The following is a 20795-nucleotide window of genomic DNA, read 5'->3' as shown; positions in this document are numbered from 1 at the left end:
GTGCTCTTAGGAACCTTAAGTGCAGCAGAAATTTTTTTTTGTAACCTTGGCCAGATCTGTGCCTTGCCACAATTCTGTCTGTGAGCTCTTCAGGCAGTTCCTTTGACCTCATGATTCTCATTTGCTCTGACATGCACTGTGAGCTGTAGGGTCTTATATAGACAGGTGTGTGGCTTTCCTAATCACGTCCAATCAGTATAATCAAACACAGCTGGACTCAAATGAAGGTGTAGAACCATCTCAGGGATGATCAGACAAAATGGACAGCACCTAAGTTAAATATATGAGTGTCACAGCAAAGGGTCTGAATACTTATGACCATGTGATATTTCAGTTTTTCTTTTTTAATAAATTTGCAAAAATGTCAAAAATTCCATGTTTTTCTGTCAATATGGGGTGCTGTGTGTACATTAATGAGGAAAAAAAATGAACTTAAATGATTTTAGCATATGGCTGCAATATAACAAAGAGAGAAAAATTTAAGGGGGTCTGAATACTTTCCGTACCCACTGTATATTGTCATTTAGGTTGGAGGATTTGTTGGTGCTTGAACAAAAGCCAAAATATTAGACAAGAAAACCTGACCTGTTGATAGCGCTAGGTGAAAACATAAGAGGCCAAACTTATTACAATTCATCCTGAAAGAATCAAGAATGCACGTACCAAATTTTTGTCAGTTCATCCTAAAAGAGTCCCCTTGCTTACCTGGTGCTTCCTGTAAGTGTGTGCTTGATACTGTGGGGACCAAAACCTGTTTATACAGTCACTTTGTGGGGACTCAGCCTTCCTTGTGTAACTCATTCAATTTTATGGTGACAGCTTGGTTTAAGGTTATGGTAAGGTTAGGGCAAGACCCCAGGAAATTGAAGCCAATGTAATGTTCCCTACAGTAGCTGGGATTGGCTCCAGCCCCCCTCAATTCTGTTCATGATAAGTGGTGTAGATAATGGATGGATGGATAGATGGATGTTCCTTGAAGTTATGGAAATACATTGTGTGTGTGTGTGTGTGTGTGTGTGTGTGTGTGTGTGTGTGTGTGTGTGTGTGTGGCAAGCCTCCTAAGAAGCAAAGGTTTCAGTAAATCTTTGTTAACAGCACAGTACAGAATGGCTGTAGCCTACACACCATTGCATTCTGTCACTAGGGTTCATAAATCTGTCTTGACTTGCTAGGGCATGCACTCCCCCCTACGTACAGTAACTCAGATTCAAACCATCATGGTTAAGAGGTACTACGAATACGAAGGACACAGCAGATTGGTTGGGCTTCCTCCTATTCAGACTGATTAGCATTTCACCGATTCTGCTCTTGGCACTGGCAAGGCGAAGAGAGCATAAACTCTGTGTGCACTTTGCACTGTGCTGCTCTGACCTGCTTTCTTTCAGGGTGTTAATATTTCACCAGTTTTCACTGGTGCTGATGTCAATGCTGACTTGCAGCTATGAGAGTTAAAATTTTCACCATAAGCAGAAAAGTCCCTCTTTTGAAACTGTCAGATGGTTGGCAACCAACTGATGCAATGAAATGCTGCAGAAAGCCTGCATAGCAACTACACTTATAATATTTATCTGTGATTCTGCATCTGGGGGTCATGTTTATAAATAGCTATCAGTGTTAATGAGATAACAGCAAGTTAGCAAACGGTGTGATTTGGCAGCTGTCTTTGTGCTTGAGGGAGGGGCTACTTGTGTGAGAGCAGAAAGAGACAGGGGGACATGCTGCAAGGTTACATCTTTCAAAGGGCTAAATGCAAATAGCACCCGGGAATAGCATTCGTTTTGAACATGACTTTGAATCAGTAGGATGACTGGTCACTGTGAGCCAATTACAAGCTAAAAAGATTGACAAAGTAAAATGTCATCCCTGGAGCTTGAGATCATGAGCCACATGCCAGTGGGAGTCATGGCCATTGCATATTACATATCATCCACCATTCCACCAAGCAGGTGCTCATGTGGGAGTTGACAGTGCCCTGGAAGAAGAACATGGGGGAGGCTCACAAGAGGAAGTATGGCAAATACCAAGAGCTGGTGCAGCTGTGCAGGAGCCAAGGTTGGCGGGCTTGTTGTGACTCGAATGAAGTGGGCTGCTGGGGTTCTGCAGGCTGCTCACTCTGCAAAGCATTAACAGGGGTCAGAATTACTGGACCAGCAAAGAGGGGGGCTGTACGTTCCATCACTGAAGCTTCAGAAAAATCACAAGGTGGCTTGTATCAAGAGGGCACAGCCATGGTTTGTTGCTACTGAGTTGCAAGCCGGGACCTGATCAATCCCGGCTGGGTCACCTGGGTGAGGGGGTATGATGTTGAAAGACCCGAAACCCCCTATGACCCCGGGAACATCACTGAGGATACATCCCAGTGCATCTGAGAGATATATCTAACAACCTCATCTCTCATGAGAAATGACAGGCAATTCAAACAGGAGAGCTGGTAGAATAGGTGACTAAAGATGTAATATAAGCTACTCATGCTGAATTTGACCATATAATTTGTTTTTTCAGTAAAACCATGTGAGCTTCTCAGTAAATGCACAGTGTCCACTATGCAGCTCACCTGAACTTACCAGAGCTGTATTGCCTAAAAACAACCCTGAGCTAATGGCTGTACTCTTTTTGTTTGTTTGTTTGTTTGTTTTCCAGCCAGCATAAGAATCAAAATCATTCATGTAACATCTGAAACATTCAGCCTATTTCCACTTGGACACATTCATTTGGCATACATTTTGACTGTAATAATGAAAAAACTGTTATCCCTGGAAAACATATTGATTGCACATAGCTGGATGTGTTGCATATACATTATTTTGTCCTAATGCCAGAATTCAACAATTATTCAGTTACCTTCAGGCTGGCAGCCTCTGGCAGAGTTAGACAGTTTCAGACTCAGTGTGCACATTCAGTTAATAAAAAGTAAAACATCATCTAATTGTGAGCAGCAGAGCATTGCCTCATCATTTTTCTGAGGCAGCTTGCTGTGGTTTATCTACATAAGAACCAAGATCATTACTGCAGCTTGCAGTAGCTTTTCTGACATGATTCAAGTTTTTGCACAGGCGTAAATTTCAGGCACTTAGGCTTTCACATTAGTAATAATGAAAAACCATTTCATCAACATTTTGCAAGACCGCAAGCATTCATTTCCCACTGTCATCTGATCTGCTTGATATTTCCAAATCTTCAGCAGCTATGACGTACACATTTAATGTTACCATAATATAGTAGGATTACCAAATCTGCATTACAGCATCTATTATGCCAAACATGGAGACTTAAAGCTCTGATCTGAGTGTGATAGTGTTTCAAAGGCTGCACCTGAACAGGTGTGTTTACTTTGGGAAATAATACAAGAGGGCTTTATGAAGCTAAGATTTTATTCAAACACTGACTGTGTATACAGTACAAGATAATACAAAACACAAAGACATAGCCTTTAGATTGATCAGGGAGAAGCTATTAATCTGAGAATGACACCTCGCTCACAGGAAAGAACAAAACCTGTTAATGTTGCTGTTTGCTGACGAAGAAACAGGAATTTTAGTTAAAATTTTTCTCATGTAAGCCTGTCTGTCTTGTGAAACTGCATAATAACAGACTGCACTTAGTTTTTCTTTTTAAATTCTGTGGAGATGAAAAAGATAAAAAATAAACAAAAAAGAATAAATGTTAGTGCAGATGCAAAGTCAATGCAGCATATTTTTGTGACAATAAATCAATACAGACAGCAGCACGGTCATCAATCCTCCTGGCTCTCTGAGATACAGTTTAAAGCTCTAGCCTCGATTCCGATCTAAGGGAGCCAAACAAATCAGAAAAAGAAGGTATTTTAGGCTGTGTTTTGCTTTCTGTGTGTTGCTCGTGCGTCAACCATCTACCACCTACCCACATGTTATATTATGATCACCTCTGTCCATTATTTGTAATTATTGCACACCCTAGTGGAGCACTCATTATCAATGCTTTGATATGCACAACAGATACCAAATTCAAAGGCATTCAAAGACAATGTTTTACTTTCAGGGCCCCACAGAAATATTTTAGCATATGTAGGCTTTGTGGGTTTTTATTCATATTTCTCTGACCTTTGTTTGATTTGTGCATGCACAGATATAAAAATTAAATTTGGCGAGCATGTGACCTATTGTAAAACTGGCAGCATCATGTGAATGTTCCTAATAATATCCTTTCTGCCAGTAATCCTGGTGTCTCCTCAGCAGATGGTGTGGTAATAATGTCTCAGGTCTGGCCATGTTACTGCTTCCTCAGCCCTCTGTCATTTCTGCAGTCCCCCACCATGCCGCGCCATGACTAATGATTTCCTGTTCATCACAGAAACACAGTCATCATGCATAGCGTTCCTTCCTACCGTCCCTTCCAGACCAATTTGAGACTATTCCCACTAGTGGAGTGCAGTTGGTTTGACTGGAAGCTTGTTTTTAAGGTCATTAATTGGGGACATGGGGAGGGAACAGGAGACAGTTTTGATTTTTGGTCTGAAGGACTGTCACATAATGAATCATTGGGTCCACTTTCAGGCCTACAGGGACTTGTTGATCTTGAAACTCAGTACTACTTTGAGAGATAAGTGGATGTGTAGTACACGTCCTTCATGAAGCCATAGATGGAAACATAACTGTGGGCTTTTAGATACCCTTTATTCCTGTGTGGGTGTCCATTAGGAAGGAGCTTATGGCCTTTTGAACTGGCTCCAGCTGGTATCTGTCCTGCATTGTGTATTTCTTTAGCTATTGCCAATTATTCTTACTGTCCCTATATTTTCCCAAATACATCTAAACTCCCTCACACTAAATGCAGTCTTCTCTAACATGGGACTGATGACTGGCCTTGGGCGGCTTTGTTTTTTTCCCAGCGAAACGAATCACTGTGACTTTATCTGGATACTAAAAGGTCCCAAGGCTTTGATCTAATATGCCACAAGCTCCCAGGTAAGCTCATTGAAAACTGCCATAAAGCTGCTAGTATTAATGCTTTATTTTCTTTTAATTGACAACTGAATAATATATATATCCTATATAATAATATATCCTATTTGGCATCTGTACTGTTTGTGCAATATCGTATTAGATACTTCTTCAGGGAGTGAATGTTGTCACACACTTTCTCTCAAAATGACAGGTACTGCAAAGACCTTAAATGTGCACAGAGTGTAGGACAGAAAGAGATGAGAGAGAGGTGTTAGACTTTTATTGTTATATTTAATATGATGAGGCATTGCAGTATGAGTCAGTCCCGTACTATAGTGGCTAAAACTTGTACTAAACAAATACATTATTCACTCCTGTTTGAGTAATGTTTTGTTTGCTAAGGTAGCATTCTGTTGTTTTAGGAAATGATTTAGCTTTCAGTTGTGACAGATCTTATAAAGGGCAATCCCCACCTTGGTCACTTGGGGCAGGGGAAAAAAAGATGTAAGCACAATACGTGACATACTATCACCTTTTAGAGGTATTTGACATGACACTTGGCTAACATACAGTTGACTATTCGCACACACAGCAGATACAGAGCAACATTAGCATGCATTTTCTTTAGCTGTTAAATGACACATTACATTCACCAGCTGGTTGCTAACGTCGTCCATCTGTCGTGGCGCTGGCCAGGTTGTGTGCTATGGCCTTTTAGCTGTTTTACTGCAGCTGTCTGCCGCAACCAAAAACCAAGACTAAGAGTGAACCAAAACAATAAAGTTGTGGGCCAGAAAGCCAAAACAATCAGCATAAAGATGCTAAAGCACAGTACTCCAGAGCTGAGAGGAAATGCAAAGTGAGCTGGCAATTCTCTTGGAGTTCATCAATATGAATGACCCCTTTTCTATCACTTATAATCACTGGAAGTCATTAAATGTTTCATTACTGCAGCTTTAAAAATGTGTCTTTAGTAAGAATTAATGGACTTGGGACTGAGTGCCACAGACAGAGTAGGAAAGTTGTATAGCACTGTGAGACAACATGTTAGTATTGGTCTCTTGGTGGGATTTGTTGTCAACAAAAAACTGAGAATATCCCCAGCCTTATCCTTAAACATTATGCAGCATTTACACTTGGGAGATGGCTTAAAATCTGTCACTTTCATTCTGTTGTGGTCCCATTTTTATAAACAAAACTATTTTCTAATGCCCCATTGTGTCACAGTTTACTATGGAACAGCACAGTTCAGCATATCAGGGGGAATTTTACTCCCTGAATTGAGGAGAGTTTCAAAAATTGCACAGCTATTAGCTTCTTTGTGTGTTTGGCTCTCCAGATAATGAAATGCCTCTTGAGTGTTGTAGATTTTGTACAGCACTACTTCACTCAGAGTGGCTCTTTGGTGAAAATTTGATGATTGATTACCATTTAGAGGAAAAGGTTTTACTTACTGTAGCCAATGAAATGCAGAACATTCATGATGAACATCAATACTTAGCCCCACTTTCAGTAATCTGTGCTATTTGTTTTGGTCCTGACTTAATGACATGACTTAATGAACCTTCATTAATTTGCTACAGGACTGTAATGAGAGCTGATCAGTCTAGTCATCCTAAGCACATGTGATTTAAACTCAGTCACTGGTGGTCAAAACTAACCTAAACACTGAAATAACTACAGTCCGGTAATGGTCTATGTTGTCTTCACCCCCATTTACAACCCAGTCTCACAGAAACATTTATACTAGCTACGCTGGTCCACAATGTCAAACTTACTAGTCTCACAATGACGCCTTGAAAACTGTGACATTGGAAAGTTTTTCTGGATTGAAACAACATCTTTCTGGCAGCAAAAATGAAAGACAGTGGCTGACATTCCGTATACAAAGTTAAATGTAGGCACAACAACTACATGGCAGGGAATTAAAGCCCCTGGATTTGGTTAAAACACTCAAATGAATGAAAAGTATAATATCACACAAGGGATTCAATCTGATTGTGTGACAGTCAGGTGTTTGTTGGACCCATCCATCAGCTACCTAATGCACCATTTCATTGTTTGCCAACCCCCATAAAACACCAAGAAGAAGAACAAAGAAGGACAGTGTGATGCAATACAAAAAAACATTGCTTCTGGCAGCAAAAATGAAAGACAGTGGCTGACATTCCGTATACAAAGTTAAATGTAGGCACAACAACTACATGGCAGGGAATTAAAGCCCCTGGATTTGGTTAAAACACTCAAATGAATGAAAAGTATAATATCACACAAGGGATTCAATCTGATTGTGTGACAGTCAGGTGTTTGTTGGACCCATCCATCAGCTACCTAATGCACCATTTCATTGTTTGCCAACCCCCATAAAACACCAAGAAGAAGAACAAAGAAGGACAGTGTGATGCAATACAAAAAAACATTGCCATGTCACAATTTCACAGCTGTTATTGTGACACTACTACATTTTATGCTGTGGACCAACATAACTATTTTACATTTTCATGTGAGTCTCGGCTGCCATTTCTCATATCTGATAACCATTCCAGCAGCATCTTCTTCTTCTTCTCTTAAAACTGTCAAATGATAATTAATGGATGCTAATTACATCATCCCCATCACTTTCTTTCTGGTTGAATGTGTAATTACGTGTGAAAGCAGCATTAGCTATTAGAGCATAACATCATTGTTTTATGTGGAGGATATTAAATGTTATTGAATAAATATAACACACATATGATTCAATGACTCATCAAATTCTTCTAATTAAATGACTCATCTTGGCTTGGACGGAGTGGAAAGATTAACGTGTCCACCTTAGCCAGCAGCAGGCTCACTGGTCTGAACTGTTGATTTCAGTCACAACTTTTAAATAGAAGTTTTAAAGTTGGGCTAAAGATGCTAAAGAATAAAATCACTGTGTGTTTGCATCCCCATCCTTTGCTTTTTATTATTGTTCCATTTTCAATAATCTATCTTGACACAGTCTGGATTAATGCCTTTGAACCACTGCAATGAATCGATTCCTTTCTTAGGTAATTTACTTGGTAATGAGACACAGTGAAGAAGACTGTATCAGTGTCCACTGAGAGGATGTAATCTGTTCTCCCTATGATTCAGCTGCGTTAGAAAAACTTGGGCTGCTAATTAATAAACCATAAAACAATCATTAGGTTTTTTCTGAAGGGCTTAATATGGTTAATTTGCCCCTCACCTTCCTGCCACCCAACGGTGCCTCTCTGTCTGTTACTGAACTTTGTCACTGTCTTTCACACAAGCAGATAAAATGGCTGGTGTGATGTATAAAACCTCTACAAGTTGATGTGTGTGTGTGTACATAAGCTTTGTGTACATGTGTGGATTATAGGCTATTCTCTCTTGTCTCTATAAAACAATTTGTATCAATCAGTGTTGTTCTAAATGACACAGCATGTCAACAGCAAACCCAAACAAGAGTGGCTTTCAATGCAAGAGATAAAATCAAAAAGCCATTTTTGGGTATCATAAACGAAGCTCTGTCTGGATATTGATGCCATTTATTACCTGACAAGGTTGGTTATAGATAGCTTGGTGGAAAAAGGGGTAAAGCGCTGCCCTAATGCTCTGAGAGGCCTGAAATGGAGAATCACTATGATGGAAAAATCTATTAACCTTGGCCTGGAAGTGAACTGGTTGATCTTTCAGCACGATTTTATTTGTTGACAAATTTTGCTCATGACATTGTGTATGTGTGTGCTCACACTGACCCTTGAATATATGAGTACTATAGTAGTATGTGTGCATTCAAATAACCATATAATGTGTATGTACAGTACAAGAGCAGAGAACTTGCAGAGGAAAATCAAGCATCAGTATGAGAAATAGTACTTATTGTGGACAGTGAAATTAACAGTACATGTGTGGCTTTTATTTTTGCACCTCTGCTTTGGTGGTAGTGGCGTCCTGCTTGCAGTTAAAGTGCGGAAATGTTTTATACTAATAATTCAACGCATAGAAAACAACAGCGTACTCATCAGCAAATGTTAACATCGGAGTTGCAAAGTCAGAGCTGAACCTGTGGCCCTCCTTGAAACTGAGAAATACTCCTTCAGAATTCACAAACATCCTCTCCTTTCATTTCCCCTTTCTCAGCCCAAACACTCAGGCTAATTGACTAGAAGTATGAAGATAGCAGGGAGTAAAACCATGCAACTGGGCTTACCTTAGCGTATTCATTGCATCTTCCTCCCTTCAGTATGACCCCTATGTCCTTGATTTTTGCATCTCTGCTCAGAACAATAAACAGTATAGTAAATACTGTATGTAAACATAAAGTATGCTGTACAGTGCAACAATATATAAATATACTACAGTATCATTAACATACTGTATGTCACTGTAGTATTTACATTTTTAGAATTTATGGTACTAAACTAATGCATTTAGATGAAGTGATAGCTTGTCATTGAACATTATTCTTCATTTTAATCATGTAAATTTTACAAACAGTAGCATTCATTCCAGGAGGAAAGTATTTAATATATATTTTGGTTTATATCTAATAGATGGTTTCACATTAGTTTTTTTTTCTGCATTCTCTCTGACTTAACAACATTGGTCCTCATTTGCAACACAAAACTTTTTTATTATTCACTTTTAATTTAATTTAAATTATTTATTAAGTATCCAGTTATTACCGTGACTGGGTATGCAGCAAAACAAATCACTACCCAGTATTTTTTGCATATTACTTGTATGAGCTCCACTCAATCCCCTCTTTTACACATTTTCATTACTGGCACATTTGTTAAGATTTATGATTTAAGCTTCATTTAAAACCCTCATTTAGATATGAGGTTGTTTTCCACACATCATTTCCCTTGTCTCAAACAAGTGACATATTGCATGAGGAAACTGAAGACAACTTGTAGGTGAAAATCTCTTTTTGGCCTCAATTGTCTTATACAGTTTCCAGCATAAGTGAATACACTCCATCTGAACATAAAGATAGATTTATGCTTCTAAAAGATTACCATTACATCTAATGGAAATGTGAAAACATTAAAAATGTACTACACATATGCATGACAACAACAAAGGAAGAATTTTTCACCAATAAAATAAGTTAATTAGGCAACTTTACTCAGAAAAATGAGCACACCTTTGATTAAATTCTTGAAAAATGTAATATTCTTGTACTTAGTATGTCCTGCTTTATTTTATGTACATGTGCACAAGAAATTGTCAGACTGATCCTGTTCCAGTCAAGGAAGATGACCTCCTTGAGCGCCATGATGTCAGATGAGGGTGCTCCTCAGCTCTTCAAAATTCCCCACACACATTCAGTTAGACGGAGGTTAGGTGATATTATTGGCCACTGCAGTACTTCAACCTTGTTCTTCCTTAAGAATGCAGCAGTGACCTTGGATGAATGTCTAGAATCGTTGTCATGTTGAAAGTGTTGATGACCCAGGGTATGAAGAGAGAGCAGGTTCAGGTTGTAGTACATCTGCAAATTTATGATGCTGCTAGTGCAGTACAACTCTCCCACACCATTAGTGCTCATACATCTCCATATGAGAAGGTTCCCCCAGCCGTGCTTCACTGTGGAACCATGCAATTCTCACTATACTTCGCCCCTTTGTGATGCTATATATGTTGGATGTGATCAGATTCAAAAAGACTGACTCATCATGCCAGAGTACGGATTCCCAAATCTCTTTAAGTTTTTCAATATGGGCCTTGGTAAAAACCTAAACAGGATTTCTTGAGCAGCCTTCAGCAATGGCTTCCAGCATGAGCAACGAAAATGCATTGCACTTCTATGCAAAGTGTATTTTATTGTGTGAAATGGAACAGTCACTCCAGTTTGGCACCCACAGCTTTATTCAGCTCAAAGCACTGCTTTGCAATTCTCCTGCACTGCTCTGTACAACTTTTGTTTCTGTGTTTTGACTTGCTAACAGTGATTTACTTATCCTCCTGTACCCTTGTTCTCTGTTGTACAATTAAATGATTTTCTTCCTCAGGTCTCCTGGCGGTTCTCTCCCATGTGGTGTCATTGTTGTCAGCATTAAGTCTGTGAGAGATTACCAGCTGAAGTACCGCTTTTAATTGCCAAACACTTACACATGTTTGAATGTGATGGTTCAGTGGACTCATCTGCAAATCAATTGCCCTTAAATAGCACCAAAAAACAATTTGACTTTTATTTTATAACTAAGTAGGGTGTATACTGGCTTTTTAGCATTTTGTTAAGAAAAACATGTTTTTGTTTAATACTGACATTTCATTGGTAAATTATACAAACAGCATTGCTGAAACATTATGTAATTAAGAATCCAAAATACTGTTTTATGGTTAAGGAGAAATAGTCAAATTTGTCAACTTTTACTGAGAGTGTACTCACTTATGCTGCATCTTTCTTCTGCCTCTGCAGGCTTTGGGATGACAACACCAGTGACAGTTGCAGGCAAGGTGTTTCTGATCTTTTATGGGCTGTTGGGCTGTGCTGCCACCATCCTCTTCTTTAACCTCTTCCTGGAGCGCATCATCACACTACTGGCTGTGGTGATGAAGGCCGTGAGGGAGCGGCGAATCAGAAACACCGGTCTACTCCCACCGGGCATCCACCATGACTTCTCAGCCTACTCCCTCCCAGGCTGGAAGCCCTCCGTGTACCATGTGATGCTGATTCTTGGCCTGTCGGCCATCACCATCTCCTGCTGTGCATCAGCCATGTACACCCCAGTGGAGGGTTGGGCTTACTTAGACTCGCTCTACTTTTGCTTTGTCACCTTCAGCACCATTGGCTTTGGAGACTTTGTTAGCAGCCAGAGTGCAGCTTACAAATACCAAAGCCTTTACAGAGTGGCCAACTTCTTCTTCATGCTAATGGGTGTATGCTGCATCTACTCCCTTTTTAATGTCATCTCTATTGTCATCAAGCAGGTGCTCAACTGGATGCTGGAGAAAATGAGCTGCTTGTTTTGCCAGCGCTGCAATAAAGCTAGCGCCTTCCTCGGCAGACGCAATGCCATCCGCCCGGGCTCCAAGGGGCGCCAGGGACGGTTTGGCCAGACGTCTGACTCAGACGGGCCCTGTGATAGTGACACTGAAGGGCGCAGATTATCAGGGGAAATGATCTCTATGAAGGACCTGGCGGCCTCTAACAAGGTGTCGCTGGCCATCATGCAGAAGCAGCTGTCTGAGTCCGCAAATGGATATCCCAGGACAGTCTGTAGCAGCTCACGCCATAATGGTTTCTCCGGTGGGGTTGGTGCCCTCGGTATCATGAACAATAGGCTAGCAGAAACTAGTAACTCCAGATAGAGGATAGTGTGGGACAGGAAACAAAGACTATATGACAAATCCTGAGATTGTTTGCTATACAAAAAGTACAAGGCTTTTGAAATGAATTGTCAGTGTACCTTCTTATGCATGATACATATGATTTTTGGCTACTTTTGGTTCAAACTACAAGCCTGTGGTGACAATAAAGGTAATGTAGTGATGATTTGATCTTGATGGCATAAAGAGAAAACCACAGTGTCAACAAAATACCATAAGCTGATCTGGACACATGGGGACCACCCATCACCCATACCATTCACCTGCAAACCCAACTGAGAACAAATCACTCAAAGTTTCTTAAATATCAGTGTTAGTCTGCACAGGTAATAGTCTGTTATACAAGCTCAATATATTAGACTTATTGTTTTAGGGTTTTGCCAGTTTATTTGAATGTACAGAAAAGTGTGAATGATATAGCACATACTAATCTATGCATTATATACTTATCATGCATTTTTTGCACCATTTCTACACTTTCAATTGGTTGTACAAACCTTGTTCTCTCTTGACACTGGTCAAGCTTTACCCTCAGGCAGTTTATTCCATTTCTGGGGGCAGGTGTGGGAAGTAGAATTTTGTTAAGTGTAGCTGCAATGTAGCTGATTTTGACAGGGCTGCAGCGAGGGGCAATTTTACACTAGCCCACACTAACAGGCGACAAACAGTACTGCTCAAGATGGAGAAAAGAGCAGAATTGAAGAATGAAAATCCATTTCTCAAAAGAGAGGAACTGGACTTCTTATCAGCTCAGAACATGCTTCAGTGGCCAAAGACTGACTTGAAGGGTAAAAGAAGGCACCTCCCAACACTTTTTCTCACTTGTTTTTGAAGCTCAAAGCTGTCTGCAAGGGCAACAAATGACAAAGAGTTGCAATGTATGAATTACTCTTTGAATGCAGAATGTATGTATTTGTAAATCAGAATAAATTACAAGTACATTTATGTTTGTTTGAAGTGAAATATTAAGGAGTGGCGAGAGGTAGCAAAGGTGGAGAAATTTGGATGGGCTTAGCCCATAGATGCATTATGTTAAATGATGCAGATTGGAAGTAGCCGGAATGGAAAACAAACCCCAAAGGATTCTTTTACCTGCACTGATTTATGTTTTGTGTGGATGTTCTGTATTCATCATGGGGGACATCTTTGCAGATATATGGCTCTTACCTTGCAGAGTTTGATTTTCCTCTTGATTTCATTGTAAATGTGTAGCAGAGGTTGAATGGATGGAGATTGTCTGCAGAGGATACGATGCTATCCTGCCTCTGCTGCACAATCGATGTCCTTGTTGCCGGAAACCATTTGTTCCTGAGCATCTGTGATTTTAAGTGGGGTGATAATGTTTGATGAAGACAGGGGAGGAGGCACTGATAGTTAAGCTGTCCAGGAGAAAATGATCAAGGAAGAGAACTAGAGGGAAAGGTAGATGGCAGCTGGAGAGATAGAAAAGCTGGTGTTAATTGACTCCTTTCATATCTATACTCATTCCCAGTGCATATCAGTGGCCTCTCTCAGCCAAGGGCTCAACTTCTCCTAGCATCCATCTTCGACATATGTCCTTCCTGGCCACTCACTTCTATTTCTATTCCCTTGTTATCTCAGCATTCACTTCACACGCACTGCACCAAAACCCTCCTGCTTCCTTTTTCCTGCAGACCTCAGCTTTTTCCTCGCATTCATCACCTTACACTGTGAATATGACACATGCCATTAAAGTACTGTACATGCATTTATAAACATTAGAATGTCTTAAAAAGATTTATTCTTAGTTGTCATTTCAGTATATAGATCTGAATAATTTCCCTTGATCCCCAGTCTCAGCAGGAGGAATAGAAAAAATGACTCAGGTAGTTAAATCTTCAGGCTTGTCTTAGTTTTTTCCTGCATGCCATTATGGTAAAGCCATAAAATATAGCTGTAATTAAAACAGAGAACTATTTAAAGTCTATTTTTCTAACTGTAGCTTTGAAATATCTACACATGGACGACTGAAGAAGTCTCACCTTCACATCACCTGCACAGTCTGTCAGCGAATTGACCAGATGCAGCATTCAGAAATTAGCTACCCTCTAAAAACAGATTTTAGGGTTAGGAAGTATACAGGTTGACATTTTGGGAAATATGCATTAAAACTACAACAAGTACTTTTTTACACTATAGTGACATTAGACATTAATTTATGAGCTTTAGATGTGTTGGTGCAAGGATTTTGTAACCTTTGGACGAGGTCATGCAGACTAATGGTTTCCCACTGTTTACAGCTTTTATGTTAATTCCAAATGTGGGGTACACCCTGGACAGCTTGCCGGGTTTAGAGTCACCAGTTAACCTAACCTGCATGTCTTTAGACTGTGGGAGGAAGCCAGAGTACCTGGACAAAACAGTGCTAACCACTACACCACTGTGCTGCTTGCCCATATATTTTCCAAAATGTCGATTTTTCCCTTTAACACATCCCAACTGAGTAACTAATGAGCAGCTGAGTGAGTGTATATTTGTGATGTTACATGCGTCTGGCAGCACAGAGGGGTCAGTTGGTTGCCATACAGCTGTTAGCAGTGATATTGCAGGCTCTGGGACATTTGAGCAGAGCATGTGCATGATGTAGCAAATGACATACTTTGACGTACAGTAGTAAAAATGAAATAAAAATATCACAATTCAGTGATATTGCCCCGCTGGAAAATGTCACAGAAAGAGCTGTTTTGCTGGCACTTCTCAAGAATAATGATTCTTGAATGATGTTATAAGTGAATCTTTGTTTTCCATAAGGTTAAAGTGGCAGAAGTGTCAGGAGTGCTCACAGATTTCTAAAAGCTCCCGCAGCTATCAGTTAGCTGCATGGTAATCTTAGCCTTACTTTTTAACCTTAGCCTACATTTGACAAGGAGCATGTCTGCATATGCATTTGTGTGTAAAGGCCTGAAAATGAGAATTAAAGGACTGTGACATTTAATCTTACATGCATCCTTAAACATAAGCCCCACAAAAGTTATTAGACTCAATATAATATCCATTAAAATATGTTTTCCTTCAGTCTGAAACACATGAAGCTTTTTTAGACATTGAATATAGTATGTAGGGTAGTTTGCTCACCTAAAATGCATGCATAGCTTGAAATCAATTGCCTTACTTTAGTCTTTGCATATTACAAAAAAAGTTCCTCTTTGAAAATATCATAGTGTGTAGAGCTTGTGTTGTACTATACAATCCTTTTTGCATTTTGCAAAATTGATCTCCATTGATTGCAATGGTTTTAATTTCCACACTGTCCTCTGTATCTTCTGTAAGAAGAGACAGCTGGTCATAGGTTTGACCATATGTTTGTACTTATTATTAGCAGAAATGACTCTCAAATGCGATATTGCTGACTTTTCTTTTTATTGTAAGTTATCACATTAAATTCATGTTCTCATTAAAGAAATTAGATTGAAGCAATGCAAAATGTTCAAGCCCACTGTTTGTACATACAGTAGTCTGGGTGCACATAGCAGACTTGGATCACAGCACTGAATAATTTGCAGTCAAGTTGTTAGCGTCATCTTATAAATTGTTAAAATCAACAGTGCCGGTGTGTGGCGCAGAGTACTGCATTCACACTGGCAAATCTGCTCTGTGGTTAACAGATCTTTGACCATAAAATAACTCCATTAAAATGTCACGCTCCATAGCTGATTTGTTCAAAGCAAGCAGAGACTGGAAATGTTGTTAATGTTAATCTGAAGGCTGTTGATAGTGCTAATGGCATTATCATTTATTCAGCTATTATTTCTGTCTTAACGGTATGATACACAATATTGTGATTACTGTGTAATACAGCTTCCTCTGAGGAAGAGTCGCATTGTTGGCTTTGATCTGGAGCTTGATTTCCAAATCCACGGGACATGCGCCCCTGTTGTGTGTAGTTGTTTTTTTTTTTTTTTTTTTTGTGTAAACCAATGATAGCAAGCTACAAATCACATTTAGATCTCAGTTTAAAGCTGCTTCTGGTGTTGGCAATCCAGAATTATGTTGACCTTCGCCTCTACACACATTACCATAATCCTACATCTTGGTGTTTGTCCCATGTATCTCAGTTTAAAGCTGCTTCTGGTGTCGGCGATCCAGAATTATGTTGACCTTTGCCTCTACATACATTACCATAATCCTACATCTTGGTGTTTGTCCCATGTTGCTTGCATTGTGGTGTAACATCCAGTTAATGGATGCAAATTATTGAGTTTGCAAGTTGCACATTTATAACAATGACTGTACTTTTATATTTGTGTAATTAAAAGTAAAACCTATATGAAACAAGAAGGGGTTCCATTAAACACTGATATTTACTGATGTTCTTTGATTTTTGTAATGGCTATTCTGTGATAATGACTTTTAACTGCAGTGTTCATGGATTATATCAATGCTGAGCAACAATATAGTAACACTACATCCATAATATTTGGGGTTAATGACACAGAACTGACTTGGCTGAAGTGATGCACTCCTATCTGCTTGACATTTTGGCACTCCTCTTCAAGTGCCAAGCTGGACATATCACAGCTTTCAGAACAGGTCTACCTGTTGTAATTTTGAATTAGGTATTGATGATAGCTGTTTCCCTTCATTTCCAGTCATTACGCTAAGCTAAGCCAGTCACCTGCTGTCTGCAGTTTTACACCAATCAGCCATAACATTATAACCACTGACAGGTGAAGTGAAAAACACTGATGATCTTGTTACAATGGCACCTGTCAGTGTGTGGGGTATATTAGCCAGCAAGTGAATATTCAGTCTTCGAAGTTGATGTGTTGGAAGAAGGAAAACCAGGCAAGCATAACGATCTGAGTGACTCCAACAAGGGCCAAACTGTGATTGCTACTGGGTCAGAGCATCTCTCAGACTGCAGGACTTGCTGGCTGTCCCCAGTCTGCAGTGGTCAGTACCTACCAACAGTGGTCTAAGGAAGGACAAACAATGAACCAGTGATAGGGTCATGGACGCCCACTGCTCACCGATAATGAGGTTGACCTACTGTAGATTAATCTTTTAAATGTCATTCATCCTGTTCAAAAGATTCCATTTAGTCTGAATCTATAAAATGGAAGAAAATGAGAAAAACTGTACACCGGTCTCTATGAAGAGAAGCATTCAGCAGCTATAGTGATGATATCACACCTGGATGAGGGAGGCTGTTGAATTTATTATTATTAACTATTAATAAATCTATTAGTTACAACCTATAAATCCTATATAAAAAGGTTCATAAAGTGATATCAAAATTTGAAAAAACATGGTGAATGGTTTCAGACTATAAAAATGCATTTCTGACATGAACAGAAAACTCCAGTACCTGCTGCTTTCAAACTCACTGGTTAATTTCAGATCACTGATTTTTAAATAGCACATCAACAAATGCTATCTTTGATTTATTTATTTTATTTCATTTTCAGGTGAAGAGAGAGAAAACAGGTGGTTTATTTTGCCTTTAGTGAAGCTCTTGATTGTGTTCATAAAGACAACGGTTCTCGCTATGTTACTCTGGCAAATTAACTTTTCTGTACCCTGTATTTCCTTCAGACATTCTACCAGAACACATACAGCTTGCTGAAAGGACCTTGAAACAGCATGACTCTTCAGTAATGAGTCTATCAGGATGTTAGTCATAAAGGGGACTTGCATTTGCATTCATTATTGAAATGAGTCTGATCCCAGCAAATTGTGCTGAAAAACAACATACATTATCTCACTGCACCAGGGTTAAGAGAAGTCTGCGGAGAGAAAATGTGCCTCAAAGTCTGCTCATCATTAATTTTCTGTTTCTAGAGCCATTTAACAGTCCAAAATAGTTGTTAGAGGAATTAACACCCACCTAGACTTACTGCAGTTTTCCATCTACTAAAGCTAGGCCTCATTTGATAGTTTTTGTTTTGGGGGACTTGATCAAAATAACTGCCTGTTTTCCAAAAGAAATGAAACAAGAATAAATCCATCTTTGCTGCAACACATTCAGTTCAGCTACAGTATAACAGCCCAAACAGCTCCTATGTTTAAACAGTAAAAAAAAAAAAAAAATCCTTGCATCTTTTCTTAGTTTCCCCTTGCTAGGCATATAGACAAACCTCTTAGTCACACTGGTACAGTGTGAACATGAAATTATCCCAAAGGGAGACAGACTGCAGTTAAACCTCCAGCACCACGCTGAAGTGTTTCCACTGGGTCTCTGCTGGTGTCAGAGTCATGTGCCTCAGTTGCTTCACTGCAGCAGAAATCTCAGATTCCCCGCCATTTGTCAAGAACGGTTCACACTGTTCTTTTGCTCACTCTCCAGTTCAATTAACAAAATGTGAACAGTCCTATTACAGTTGCAAAATGCTTCTTTCTTTCAGTAAAAAGAGGACTATGCACTCCACTATGCATATACTTAGGGTTGTCACAGATGATTTCAATGCCAAGTTGATGAAAATCAAGTCTTCTTTAAAAATTTGTCAAGTCAGATACGTACATCGTACATCGTCAGTCTTGAGAAGAGACTGGCAGGCACTGATGCAGTTTAAATGGCAGGAAGTTCTGAAATAGTTCCCAGCCATTTCTTCCTGGGAAAACCTACACCGCCCAGTTAGAAAATGATTGAACCTTTTCCAAAAGTGATAGCATTTTCTTGACTAATTTTTAAATTACCCCTCCAGCAGGAACCACTAGGCTGGGGGCTGAGCGCCAGAGACAGACTAGGGAAGCCAGAGAACATTAAAAGGTCTTCTACCACATTGTTGGTTTCGGTCTTTCCTGGGATTTGTTGCCAATAAACAAAACATGAAATTTCAGACTTGTTTCTCAGTCAAATACATTAGTTATTCAGTCACATTTATTAAAATGTTTTTCAAAATGAACATCTATATTCATAAACTGTGTTAGCTACTAAAGGAAGTACACACAAAGGACTCTTGAAACATCTAAAGGGTCTGAGCACTGACTTACTACTCTAGAGGATATAACTGTCGACAGTATGAATTTTGACATTTAAAAAAAAGCACTGTACTAATGGGGTTAATTACTTCATTTGCCCTCAGCATCCTCGGGGTCTTTACATTCATATTTTAACCTAAGGCAATAAAATGTATAGTCACATTAAGGATCATTTTCCACCCCGTAACTCCTTACACATCCCTTTCATGTGCTGTGTAGGTGACCGCTGCTTCATTAATCTTTCCAGAATACACATGGGGAGCGCTGCTGAAGTGGCTTGTAGTGCTCTATTGCTATCTGAAGAGACTGAGACATATCCGAATTAAAGGTAGAGTGTGAAAATCAAAAGTCATTGTGGAAATGAGACGTTTACATGTAGAGGCGCTGAGCATCCTGAGTGATGAGGCAATTACTTTATAACATCTGCTCTTTCAATTTCTATGGGGGGAGAGATCAAGAAGAGGGTTATAAGATAATAGAAACTCAAAAATTCAGCTAATGCAATTTAACTCGATAGCTCCTCAGATCAGAATACAGCAGTGTTTATTATTGCAGAGATTTTTCATTGTCAGTTAAATGCAATAGAGTGCACAGTGGTTTAAAAGAAAACCTTTCAGCTTTAAACAACTTCATGACTCAGACTAGGTGGAGACATAAAACAGATTTTTCAGAGCCTTTGTCTACATGCCAAGTGTCATCCATGTTTATTATTCCAACATGTAAATAAAATAACACATTGGAATAAATAATTCATGGATTAGGCCATTTAAATCCCTGTTAGTTTCTTGGGAAAACAAATTAACCTAAATGGTCAAACTGGAATCAAACCAACACAGCAAGTGTCAGACACAATAATAAAAAAGTTGGTAGGCAGAAATTTACATATTACATTAAATTTGTGTGATTCATTATACCCCAACACCAGACCTTTAAAAGATCAAACTGTTAACTTTCTCATAAAAACAGAATTCTGGGTTCAAATGTCCTGACAACATATAATATGTTTAATGTTAATTCCCAGAAGCCACATGGATTTTTCCTTTTACTTTGCATCACTGCTGTTTTGGCAGATTTTCCTGCATCAACACTGCAAACTGACTTTGGTTCTCTTTAGTTTCAACTTTGCTGTTGCTTTGACAAAGGACTGTTTGTGCTGATGTATCTGAGGGGCAGCTAAAGGCATTCAGAGGCTTTAAATCAGCTATTATGAATGTTTTTGTATTTTTGTGTCACATCAAGGCAGCTCAGTTTCCCTATAATGCTATCCCACCTAAAAGTAATATACCCATGATAGTCTGATCCTCATAATAAGATCTCTTGACAATGAAAGCCTACCCCTAGCATTTGGAGTCACAGTGAGATCATTATTAGGTTGAAACTTATTCAGGGAAAATTTCAGGAGGTTATTCGCCCTGTATTGAATCAGCAGTGTCAGCTACAATTTGTTAGTTGCAAGCCTGCAGTATTATTTATTGTGTTGCAGTACTGAGTTTTTCGTGAGCCCTATCAATGGGAACGTTCTGGATCAGTAGATCTGGAATACTGCTGTTCTGTGGGGCAAACCCTACTGCTCCACAAAAAAAGATCAAAATCCATTCATTACTT

The 20795-nt window shown here is 39.3% G+C and overlaps 1 protein-coding gene across 1 annotated transcript in view; it reads left to right on the top strand.

Moving 5' to 3' along the window:
- kcnk12 (potassium channel, subfamily K, member 12) overlaps positions 1 to 14565 on the top strand; it is a 23772-nt gene extending 9207 nt beyond the window's left edge. The window contains exon 2 of the mRNA XM_020597271.1: positions 11338 to 14565. Within this exon, the coding sequence (XP_020452927.1) occupies positions 11338 to 12230 (893 nt within the window). The 3' untranslated portion in view covers positions 12231 to 14565. The remainder of the gene's footprint in view (positions 1 to 11337) is intronic.
- Positions 14566 to 20795: the final 6230 nt, after the last annotated feature.

The sequence above is a fragment of the Monopterus albus genome, unplaced genomic scaffold (genome assembly GCF_001952655.1).
Source record: "Monopterus albus unplaced genomic scaffold, M_albus_1.0 scaffold3.1, whole genome shotgun sequence".
NCBI lineage: Eukaryota > Metazoa > Chordata > Actinopteri > Synbranchiformes > Synbranchidae > Monopterus > Monopterus albus.
This window is presented reverse-complemented; position numbering and strand designations above follow the sequence as displayed.